Source organism: Anoplophora glabripennis, unplaced genomic scaffold (genome assembly GCF_000390285.2).
Source record: "Anoplophora glabripennis isolate ALB-LARVAE unplaced genomic scaffold, Agla_2.0 scaffold178, whole genome shotgun sequence".
NCBI classification, from domain to species: Eukaryota; Metazoa; Arthropoda; class Insecta; order Coleoptera; family Cerambycidae; genus Anoplophora; species Anoplophora glabripennis.
This window is the reverse complement of record NW_019416348.1, coordinates 783,460-796,403: the sequence shown is the minus strand read 5'-3', so window position 1 is coordinate 796,403 and position 12,944 is coordinate 783,460. Positions and strand designations below refer to the sequence as shown.

The window sequence follows — 12,944 nt, the reverse complement described above, 5'->3', positions numbered from 1 at the left end:
TGCTAGAAAGAACTTTTGTTTGTTAGATTCTTTTCTATTATTTATTTTATATTTTTTCAGCTTAACATTAAAAATCATTTTCCAGAAATTTTCGGCCTTGACATACGAAAAACGAATGGGGTTAGAAGAATTGTTTACTTGAACTTGTTTCCTCAGAATAAACGTGTCTAAAGAAATTTTGCAGAATGAATAAAGTTTATGTAACAGCTTGCAAACTTACAAGAATTTACTCAAAATTTGTATATTAAATTGTTACATAGATTTTGTTTATTCTGCAAAATAACTTTAGATACTTAAGTCTATCCTATAGAAAAATGTTCGAATAAGCCAAAAATTTCAGAAGAGTTATTCTCAACTGGCAATGTCTCAAAAACAGTTGATATTACTTTAATAGCTTCACGTTTATGCAATCCAAAATACAATAGGTACGTTAGTCTTTGAAGCATAATGTATGGAAACGTAGTTTAATAGTAGTATAGGGTTAATTCTTAGAATTCTGTAATTAGTGTGGGTGTACCGCAGGGATCAGTTATGAACCCCAATCTCTCATTTATGTTGTAAACGAATGAAATTAGCAATTTGATCCTTGATGGCTTCGTAGCATTGTGCACAGATGGTCAATCTCTGATTTTTTCTAATAAATAGGATTCTTTACGGGAGTAAAATTGTAATAACATGTTGGATATTTTGTATAATTGATACTATTTTTATAAACAACTTTTAAAACAAGAGAAAATTTTGTGAGATAAGGTCAAATTTCGAGGAGTATTAATGAGTAGATGCCTCAGCTAGAAACCACATTGTGAACAACTAATTTCAAAACTAAATTCAGTCTGTTAGAACGTTGAAACCAGTTGTGTTTAGAATCAATTCTTCAAATATCCAGGCTCTAGTTGAATCCAGACAACGATATGGCATATGCTAGGGGAATTCCTCTTTAGCATGTTTAAGAATGTTTTTATCGGTCAAAAAAAATTTTAACTGTTGTTGATAATCACAGAAAGAGATGAGCATGGAAGAAATGCAGGACAAAATGGTAATTATCATGTATATATGGGGCATTCCATGCCAAATCAATGAGGTCGTGACCTGATTCTTTGGTATTATTTAGTACCCATTTGGGTAGCTCTCATGCATTTTTTAAAATTTTTATTTCAACCCCTCTAGAAGATATGAGCATTTGAATATTTTGGGTAAATAATTTTCAAACATCTACTCGGCAAAACCTAAAAATGTAAAAAACTTTTTTTGTCATTAGTTTCGTTTGTTTAGTTTTATAAAAAATATAAGTATAATACATTTTTAGTTTTGTGAGTTTTTTAAATTTTTAAACCAAAAATGTTTTTTGAAGAAGAGAGGCGTTTTTACAACAATAGATATGTCCGATTTTCCTTTAGACATTAAAATATGATGAGTTATTATAGAAAAATCTGAACATGGAAAAATATAGTTAACGACGACCCTGATTTTTCGGAAAAGAAACTTAGTAAAAGTCCAATTAAGAAAATTTAAAAAAATCACAAACGATAAGTTAGGACATCATAAAACATGGTCGAAAATGAAACACACTATTTATCTTTTAAGCAAATCTAGACATTACAATGACATTTTGATCTTCTTTTTTTAAAAGTGGAGTAGGACGAATCAGCTATTTTTTGTCGGAGAATCAGAGAAATCCCCAACAGTGTCAAAATTAACCCAGCCTATATACAGGGCGATTGATTTAATTTCTATGAAAGAACTATCCGGAATGTCATTTAAAAATTTTACGTAAAGTAGATTTAAATTTCTTTTTTGTTGGAATGTTGGTAGCACTGTACTCTACTCTGACGCGAAGTTTGACCGCGATCTGCCAAGTTGTTTATAGCTGTTAATTTTGTTGATCCACCTAAAGTTGTGTTCCGCGATTTGGATAATGTTATCAAACAAAGAGTTTGCCTAAAATTTTGTGCTATTAACGGAATTTCTTGTGCTGAATCGTTGAAAATGTTGGGAAAGACGTACGGTAAAACTCAAGCATACGAATGGTACAAGACATTCAAACATAATCGAGAAATGGTTGATGATTTATCTCGTTCTGGTTGTTTTTCAACGTTTTCAACTGAAGAAAATATCGATAAAGTGAAGGAAATGGTGCTTGCAAAGTGTCGCTATAGTTTGAGAAAACTGGCATATGAAGTAAACACATCTCAAGAATCAGTTGACACTATTTTCGTTGATGTTTTGGATATGAAACGCGTTGTAGCACGGCAGGTTCCAAAAGAACTTAATGTTCTTCAAAAAGAACATCGCAAACACGTTGCTGAAGGCATGCTTGAACGAGCTTATTTAGATTCTACATCCATGAAACTCATCACAATGGAGGACGAGAAATGGGTTTGCGAGTTTGACATGCAAACGAGCGAACAAGCTTCGGAATTGCGCTTTTCTAAAGAGTCGAAACCAAAGAAACATGTCAAAGTCGATTAAAAATCAAAGTCATATTGACTGTTTTCTTTGACTATAATGATATTGTCTACACAGAATTCCTTCCGAATGGAGAAACAGTCAACAAAGAATATTATCTGGACGATATGAGGCATTTGAAAGAGAGAGAGAGAGCAAAAAAAACATATTTATGAAAGTACAATTCTTGTATTTCGTACCACGATAATGCATCATCAAACAAAGCGATAATTATTGTGAATGAATTTTTGACCAAAAACTCATCGAATGTCATCTAGCTGCTGACTTTTTCGTCGTTTCCAAACTCCCACTTCGACAGAAGCAATGCCATAAGACAAAAATCGTTTAAAGAGTTGAGGTCTAAACCGGAATATATGCTTAAAATATGTTTTAACGACTGGGTTGTTTGTTGGAACAAGTGTATTGCTTTAAATGGAGCTTATTTTCAAGAAGACAAAATAAATGTTGATGATTAATTGAATATATTGTGTTTTATTAACAAATTCCGGATACTTTTTGACAGAACAATATATCTTAGCAAAATTATTTACTTAACTATTGAAGAAAAATAATTTCTGAAAACAGTGTTATATTTTCCATAGCTGTCATTCAAATGTAAAATAAAAAAATATATAAATGAAATGACCGTATAATAAATTATATGCTTATTTCGCTTAATGGCGTTCTGGTAAGATAAGTAAATGGATGGAGTTAGAGAAGTGTCTATTCGAACTTTATTTCTTCAAAATGAACATGTCTAAAGTTATTCAGTAAAATGAACAAAATTAATAAAATTTTTGTCACAACTTGCAAAGATTTTGTACAAAATGGTGCAGATCAACAATGATGTTTGCAAACTAATAATAAATTTATTCGTTTTTCCAAATAATTTCATGTTGAAGTAAAAGGTCGAGGAACTCCATCTGTTTTTCATATACCAAGGCCGAGAATTTCATAAAAATTACCTCAAAAACAGCATAACAGGAAAAGAATCGCTAAGCTGGAAGATATTACCAGAGGTATCAAAACAGGAGTATGTGAGAAGAGCGCCACCAGATAATGTGAATATACAACTAAATATTTTTTATATTACATTTGAGTGACAGCAACTGAAAATATGGCACGGTTTTCATAATTTAATTATCTTCAGTCGTTTTCAAGAAATACGCGTTTTCCAATATACATCAATCACCCTGTACATATTAGGGCAGGGAATCCCAGTTCATTACCTACAGTGATCTATGTATAATACATAGATATAAAATTGTATAGTCATTTAATTTGTGTAATATAAGGAAATACTGAAAAATTATTTTATCTACGACGATAATTCTATTGAGTTTTCAATGTTAATATGAACAAAATGTGACAGTAAGTGCAAGGTGAATCGTCAGTTAGTTCTAACACGAAAGTGCAATGATTCAGGTAAGACAAAGTTACACATTATAAAAAGCATCTACAAACAGTAATCCGCCTAAAACTTGATAAGCTAAATAAATTGCAGTTAAACAACTTAATATACAAATAATATATTGTAGATATTAATTAATATTCTCTTAGTGCACTGTAATAGATAACAATAAATATATAATTGATTAATATAATTAAAGATAATTAATTAGCTAACATATTTTATGTTAATTATGAATATTATGAGAAATATGTTTGTATACTACACAACTATCAGTTATAATATAAAGATATTTCAAAATAACCAAGATTACCTCAGAAAGATATGTAAATTCTACTATAATCCATTTTTAACTCTCCCTTTAGAAAATTGCATATTCTTAAAAAGCATTGAAACTAATTTAGTAATAACAAATTTCGTGTGAATATTTATTATTATTTTTTTTATAAAAAAATTACAATTAAATAAATTATCATATTATCATTAAATAATTATGAACATTGGGATTCGTTTCAAATATTATTACTATACTACTATATATTACTTATTACGAATTAAATATTGAATATCATAAATGTATAGCCAAAATAGCTAAGTCAGGACAATGCTGCAAACCATACAGAAAATCGGCTTGTTCGAAGATACCTATATCGATTTAGTCAGCAAAATGTATTGTTATTGCTTATACAGAAAGATAAGAATTACTGAATTACTAGGTTTCTTACGTCTCAGATTAGTTAAGAATATGTATATTTGCTGCGATTTATGAAAGTTGCAAATATTTATAAATTAATTTTTTATAGAAAAAATGTCTATTGGAATTTGTACAGTTGGCGTGACTCTAGAAAACACCTTGCATAAAATAATATCTATAATGGATATCTTTACAGTTTCGAATATGAAAATTACCCTGGCACACAAAAAAAACTCTAATGCGAAGATGTAGACTCCGGTGTGCTACTTATTTTGGTGCTAATAATCGGTAAAACATACTCTTAGTCAAAGTTTGGCCATTTTAGTTAACAGAATATCAGGCACACAAAAAAGTTCAAACTCAAAAATATGACATATCATTTCCGACGTATGTTGATGAAGTGAAAATAATATCGTAGTTAGAATTTATACGAGTGGCCAGTATCTTGTAAAATCTATATTTAAGGTGAAAGTGGACCCAAAAATTGCTCAATTTAGCCAGAAAAGAAATTTTCGTCTGAAATGGGACATACCAGAAACTAAAGCCGAAAAAAAAATTAAAAAGTCATCATCTTTCCAGATCATTTGAAAACCAAAGGGTAAGATAACAAAACCGTTAGTCTGAGCAAAGCGAAGATTCCTTTTGCTAACTAAATTGAGTGATTTTTGGGCCTCTTTACACCCTAAATATACTGGATGAGTCGGGGTTAAACCGTCATACGTAAACCATTCATAGGAAATTTTATTTTAAGCAAAAAAAGTTCATATAAATATGTATCCGAAAATGTTTTCTAAGAGCGCTACAGCGTTTAACAGTTTCTAACATCATTTAAGATAAATGTGGAATTTGAATGCCAAATTAAGCTGCATCAAGTAGTTGTTTCAAAATTAAAAAGTTTTTAAAATTATTAATCAGCAGCGTACTTACGGGGGCTCTGTGAAACTAATTTTTGTCTCATAGTTTAATAAAACTTTTATTTTAATTTTCAAAATATTCAATCTTTTATGCTTCGCTAAGGGAAAAGGTTTCTTGTGAAATTTTCGTAATTTTAAATAGTGTTTCCATAAAAATCAGGTCAAAGATAATCGGGCACAATCTCAGTTACAAGCTGTTTTTGGCAAACACATTAGTAATAAAAAAAATTCGACAACAACAACTTTATTAGCAAAAAAATAGAAAAAGAAAAAGAAGAAAATGCGTCGTCAAGCAGCAGCTAATTTTCAAAAATTCATAAAAACTGCTCAAAATGACCGCCATCATTTTCATTGCAAAGTTCGCATCTACGGACGACAGATTGTGCAGTTGCACGGCACTCTGCTGGTGTGCTGTTGCTCTTCAGTCTAAATCATTCAAATGATATGTGTGGCGACCATCTGCTTTCAAAGTCACAAAGTCACAGTGCTCTGCGAATATCCTAATTGTAACGAACATCTCCGCGTGCTACTGGAAAGCATCAAAGTGCTGCAAGATATTGTGTTCCTCTATCATTTTGAAGGGGTGCAAAAATACCGTCTGCTCGCGATTGCAATGAAGTTGATCCTGTTGCTCTTAAATGTTGAAAAGTATTTTATCATTATTAGCATCAAAATGAATAGCACTACCGGAGTCTATATCCTCGGACTTAAGTTTTTTTTTGTATGCCGGTGATTATTAAAAATTTTAAGGTGTGTTCTAAAAAATTAAAGGACTTTGAATAATTTGACAAAATGCAATACGCAGAATGTTGTGGTGAATTCTAAATATAAAGTTGTATAGGGAATATACGTATTTAAAAAAATTAATTTTTTGAGCGCAATAGTTTCATTATAACTCTGTATATTTGTATATAATTTTAAAATGCAATATTTTTATGCCTTCCAACATTTAATTGAACGTATTTTGTATCTCATAGCAGATATATTATAATATAGTAGCCTGTATAAATTGTCCTTTGTTAACACACTAATAAATTTTATATTTTTAGATTAACACAATACCAAGGGTGGTTCTGGGTCTATTACTCTTGCTGTCGGTGTGCTTTACCTATAAAATAGACTGGCAATGTGATTGGGATTTATACTATTGTGATTATCCCTACAACATAGAACAAACCCTGCACTTTAGGTGTAGAGACATTGATGACTGCCCAGATAATTTTATGTGCTGCAGTCATAGATGTTTCAGACATAAAATATGTCAACCTTCCAAAAATATCCCCCAAACTCCAAAACTGCCATCGAATAATTTCGAAATAAGACCAGGGCAATGTGACATTATTGTAACTTGTGATACACCTTTGCCGGCAGCTTTTACCAAATCAATGGAATGCCTCCAAGATGATGACTGCCCTGACAATTACAAGTGCTGTTTTGTTAGTTGCTACAATCATAAAGTATGTCAGCCAGTAAAAGATGTATTTGGAAAAACTTTCACTGAGCCAGCACTATTCACAAAAACGACGGCAGATGACAATATATCTAACAATAGTTTATCAGAATCTTCAGTGACAAAAACAACCATCAGCAAAATTTCTACTGAAAGTACTAAAGCAACGGTAGTAAGTGAAACGATTCCAAATTATATTTCGGTTACTACCACAACTACGTTAGAAGAAATGGAGGAATTACCGAGTATAACTAGAACGGAACCTACAACATCGGCAGAATTCGAAATAACCAGTATCAAACATTTCCAAGAACCCATTACTACAACATCACAAGAAATAATTGGAAGTTTAACGGAACCATTCACAACAACAACAAGGAGAACCACAGAAGCGACTTTTAGTGAAAGTGCAACGAAGCCTTCGATATTAACAACATCAGGAACGATCACGTATGCTACTACCATCAAAAGTTCAACAGAACCTGCCAATTCAACATCGACTCTAAAGTTAACTACAAATAGAATTTTAACAGAAAATTCCACATTAACAGAGGACTTTGAGGCAAGTGGTGACCTAGAGGTAATTTATGATGATGATGAAGATGGAAGGAAAGAGTTGGAAGACGACGTTAATTCTACAACTTCCACATTGCAGCAGACGAAAGATTTGATAGAAGCTACCATCAGAACCACTTTGTCTCAGACGCTACCAAGAGAACTAAGCACAAAAAATAATGACTTCGAGGCCAGTGGAGATTTAGTGACAACTGAAGATGACGAGGACCAGAGGAAAGAGGAAGAGGATAATTCACCGAAATTAATAATTAACGCTACAGCTTCTACATCAACAGCAGCTCCGCAATCAAAAATTAGCAATGACTCAATAGATATTACGGTCAGAACCACTCAGCCTCAGCCTCATGTTGGATCAACAAATTTCATTACTGAAACTGATGACTTCGAAACAACTGTTGTTTTAGAAATAACAGAATATGATGGAGATGAAAGAAAAGAAGGGATAAATGATATTTCTACGACTATACAAAAATTAATAAGCAATACAACTTTTAAGTTAACCACTCCTCAACAGATTGACAGTAGGAAGAAAGTAACGGATATTACAATGGTAACTACTCAGACTCAATCACTGACAGAATCAACAAGACATTTAGTTGAAGATGATGCAGAAACTGAAAATACTAATATAACAGTATTATTAAGAAATAACTACACTGCAACAGGGACACCAATCTATCAAACAACAAGAAGAAATTATTCTACAGAAGTAACTCTCAACACCACTCAATCTCAACCACTCACGGAATCAAATAGCGATTTAGAAATAGTCGGTGGAGAAGGAAGCGAAAAAAAAGAGGAGGAAAATATAATTACTACATCTTCTACGACACAATCAACGAGTAATACCACAACTTTTACTCGAGTTCAGTCACTGAGGGAATCAACAAGAAATTTAATTGAAGATGACGAAGAAATCGAAAAGACTCATATGACAGAATTATTAAGAAATAACGAAACTGCGACAGTGACAACAGTCTATCAAGCAACAAGAAGAAATAATTCTATAGAAGTACCTCTCAACACCACTCAACCTCAACCACACACAGAATTAAATACCGATTTAGAGGTAGTCGAGGCTCATGGAAGCGAAAAAAAAGAGGAGGAAAATAAAATTACTACGTCTTCTACGACACAAGCAACGATGTTTACGTTGACAACAGAACAGGTAAACATTAGCAAATATACAACTGTGACTCAAGCTGAACCAATGAAAGGATCAACAGCACTTTCTACTGAATCCGATGACTTCGAGGCAAGTGGAGATTTAGAAATAACTGGTGATGATGAAGATATGGAAAAGGTTAAACATATTACCATTACAACCCAACGAGCAAGTACAAAGCGTTCAACGGAGGGTACCAGCAATACCAATCAGTCTCAACCACTTGGAGGTACAACAGTAAGTGCAAAAAGTGACGACTCTGAAGCGAGCGGCGATTTTGAAATAATTGGAGACGATGAAGATGAAAACGGAATGGAGGAAGGTAAAGTTACTGTTTCTACTACGACAAAATTAATAAATAGGAGTGAGACTTCAATAATAAGTCAAGAAAATGCTACAGTTAAAATCATTCAAGCTGAAACTGACGACTTTGAAGCAAGTGGGGATTTAGAAATATTTGGAGACGATGAAGATGAAAACGAAAGGGCGAAAGGTAAAGTTACTGCCTCTGCTACGACAAAATTAATAAACAGAAGTGAGATCCCAATAGTAAGACCAGCAAACACTACATTTAAAATCACCCAATCTGAAACTGACGACATTGAAGCAAGTGGGGATTTAGAAATATTTGGAGATGACGAAGAATAAACGAACGCAAATTGAGACATTTTATAGTCATCATGTCATCTTCTCATTATTATGTTTTTCAGAATACTAAATAAATATTGAAAAGAAATGAGCAATCTGTACAGTGTACTTTAATTTTAATTTATGCTGAGAATACATATGTCGTAATGCTGCTATGTTTTTTTATTTGTACAGAGTGTCCCTTAATTCGACTGCCAAACCTTTTGTTGTTCCTTGAACAGAATTAATACAAACAATTCAAATAAATTGAGGATCAATGATTTCATGGGATTCATAAAAACAACGCTTTCCTTGAAAAACTGTTCTCAAGAATCCCAATCGACACGGACTCACTGTATAAATTCACATACATGAAGCATTAACGGACACATTGGTTTAAAGCTTACTTAATTAGGCTTATTGATACTAGAATTTTGTCATGTCAAAACAATTAACTAGAGAGTCACGGGTTCAGAGTTAAAGCTTTCTTTCTTTAATTTTATTTGTTACTCAAATTTTAATTTGTATAAATGTTTGAATTTTTCGAATTTAAAACTTAAAAGTATTTAGCAGACCTGATCGGGTCAAACAGACTCCGGATTCGGATTCAGCGACCCCAAAAACATAATTATGAATACCATGGTCTTATCTTTCGGACCTCCTACTTTGTGATGCTGTGTACAACCTTTTAAAAAACTGTCTAATATTTAAGAAACATTTATGTATGTCTGAAAATAAACATCACGGTTTTTTGATGTGTCATGACATTACATGATGACACATTTTTTAGTTTTCTTCGAAAATCATGATTTTAGTGGTGACTATGAGTCAAAAATAGAAACATATTCTGTGTATTTACACACTAAATAATGTGTTATAAAAATGTCTTGCATTTCCATTAAAAAAATATGTAGAAAATTTCTTATATACAGGGTTGTCTACTATAAGAGGGCCACTCCTATGAATCTCGCCTAATGTACGTCGCACGTCAAAAACTCTTATATATTTTTTTATTACATTTTTTGAGACCTTTATGCTCTTGAAAACAAATTTGAGATCCATGGCCAACTTTGTGAGTAATATGAAAAAAACGGAATTTTGAATAATAATGATATTTTCAGATATTGAGAAGTGTGATATGTTTGTATTGTACTATCAAATCAATGCAATTTCAATTATATTCAATGGAATGTAGAAAACCTTCGCTAATAAAATCATTTGTTGTTAATAAAATAGGTAATGTTAACAGAATTTTAAATTATGTAAATAGGAAAAATGAGGAAAATAGTGAGAGATTCAAGTGAACTAAAATTTAGAGAAGGGTAGTGCAAGAAGGATATTACGAAAAATGGTTTTAAATGTTATAAGGTGAAAAAAGTGCACCTCTTGAGCTTAAGGGAAGAAAATAAACCGATGAGATTAGGATTTTGTAGATGGTGACAAAAAAGCAAGAGGGAACATCCTTTTATATGCGAAAGAATTCTCTGGTCAGATGTGGGATTTTTGTAACAATGGATTTTTTAATAGGAACATTTACTTCAAATGGACTAATGGTAATTAACATTAATTAATTAACATTGACACGGAGAAATTGCATTTCAACAGAGGTTTTCAATGAACGTTTGGGTTAGAATTCTTGACACCGACATCATAGGACCTTACTTCTATGATGGTAAACTGATGGGTGCCAGATATTGCAGATTCTTAGCTTTAAAAAAGTACATCATATTCATAAAATTTATTGTAGTTGGCCTGTTTAAACAATTTCTATACATTAATCTACATTTTTGATATCGAAATTATAAAAATGTAATAAATATAAAGGATAAAGGCAACATGTAGTACATCGCATGAATGAGGAAAAAACAAGCATTCTTTTGTATCCACAGCCTGCTTCGATGACAATTTTTTTTGTCCGCGTAGAGGGCGCAGCAAATTACTTCCGATACTTCAAAAATTTATGAAAGATATCAATTTTGCCATGAAATTTTATTAAAACAAGTTTTCTCTATCCCTTAAAATAAAAAAGTTAGACGGCCCTAAACTTTCGGTACTTTTCCAGTCTTTTCATGATTTCTCATAAAGTTGACCGTGGATCTCAAATTTGTTTTTACAAACATCAAGGCCTCAAAAAATACAACAAAAAACATATAAAGATTTTTGACGTGCATTTTGTATTAAGCGAGATACATAGGAGTGGCCCTCTTATAGTAGACAGCCTGTATACGACTAATTATTACTTAGATGCAAATATTCTAATTATGACAATTGATATTATGCCAAAGTAGTGCACTAATATAATTTTTTATAAGGAAACATTATTATTATTTCCTTATTAATTGGGTATACTGGCAACTGCGAAAACAAATTTAAAAATGCGCCAGTCAGTGAAGGATTACTTTTATGAGCTTAACCAAAAATATCACATTTTTATGTTAATTTGTGACCTTGGATCCTTGTTGGTTACAAAATTAAAGCAGTAATAACATAATAAACATCATATATCTAACTGTGGAAGCAGATAAAAATATAAAAATTTAAACTGACATTACAAAACCAATCCAACATAATTTAAAACGAAATGTTATGCTGCGTTCTAAAAACGAAAACAGGTAGATTTTCAACTCTACAACAACTTATTGACTGCTTTTTAGAGAGTAAGGTTTTTGGTTTAGATGTTTTCATAAAAATAATCCTTTACTGATCCTTTTGGGAAGAGGGTTTATTTTTATTATTTTATAAATTTTGTTCAAGAGTAGCAAAATAGACAATAAATAATGAAAAAACAAAATCTATACCACAGATAGGTAATTTCAGATAATAACGGAAACATTAGTTTGAGATTAATAATTTAAATACAATTTTTTTTATCTATACGTTTGCAAGGTGATTGCCCATTACTTGATCACTGGGTATTGCACCTTAGAACGACGATACCTATTACATTACTGCTTATAACGTTTTAATTTTGATAAGATATAATGACGAATGTACCCAGAAAGCTTACGATGCGTAATATGTGACGACAAGGAGAATGAAACTGCAGTGCATTGTAGAGATCATTAAATAGCCAGTTTTCAAGCTCTATTTAAAATAAGGTAAGTCATTTTCTTATTAACACAAATATGTAAATTCACTTTGGTGAAAACTATTCCTTATTAGGCAACATACTAATTCAAATAAACAGCGACAAATTTATAAGGGAATGTCTTCTATTCTTATGTTAATGTACTGCTATACCTAATAACCTTAAATAGATATAGGGTAAATTTTTTATTAATCTTTATAATTGTATTTGTACAAGTGAAGTCGATAAGTATGGAATAATTCGTTATATATCTCAAATTATTTTTTTGAGGTTTTGTTTACATTTGCTTTTATTTATTTAATTTATACAAGGTGGACAAAAAAAATTATAAGTATACACTATAATAAATAACGTTCGTAAGATAACATATTAGTGAGTGGTAAGTTTACCAGCTTGGTATATTATTACTTTTAGATATTTTGTCGTTTCTGGGTGCCTATAGAAAATGTACTGTCTTATAAATTTCGTCATTTATTATCCGATTTTACAATAATATATTGGCATACAGTGACCGGCACCAAGCTTCATTTTCCTCATTTACCTTAAAAAAAAATTTTTTAATGGAATAATAATA

General features: G+C 31.5%; 2 protein-coding genes across 2 annotated transcripts in view; both read left to right on the top strand.

The window, feature by feature from the left end:
- Window positions 1-3,794: 3,794 nt before the first annotated feature.
- Window positions 3,795-9,454, top strand: LOC108904923 (serine-rich adhesin for platelets-like). The gene is made up of 2 exons (XM_018707648.2): window positions 3,795-3,870; window positions 6,514-9,454. Exons 1-2 carry the CDS (start codon window positions 3,862-3,864, stop codon window positions 9,301-9,303), a joined length of 2,799 nt encoding a protein of 932 aa, XP_018563164.1. The 5' UTR covers window positions 3,795-3,861; the 3' UTR covers window positions 9,304-9,454.
- Window positions 9,455-12,261: 2,807 nt separating this feature from the next.
- Window positions 12,262-12,944, top strand: part of LOC108904918 — a 4,890-nt gene continuing 4,207 nt past the window's right edge. Inside the window, exon 1 of the mRNA XM_018707643.2 lies at window positions 12,262-12,380. The gene's annotated coding sequence lies outside the window, so the exon portion shown is untranslated. The remainder of the gene's footprint in view (window positions 12,381-12,944) is intronic.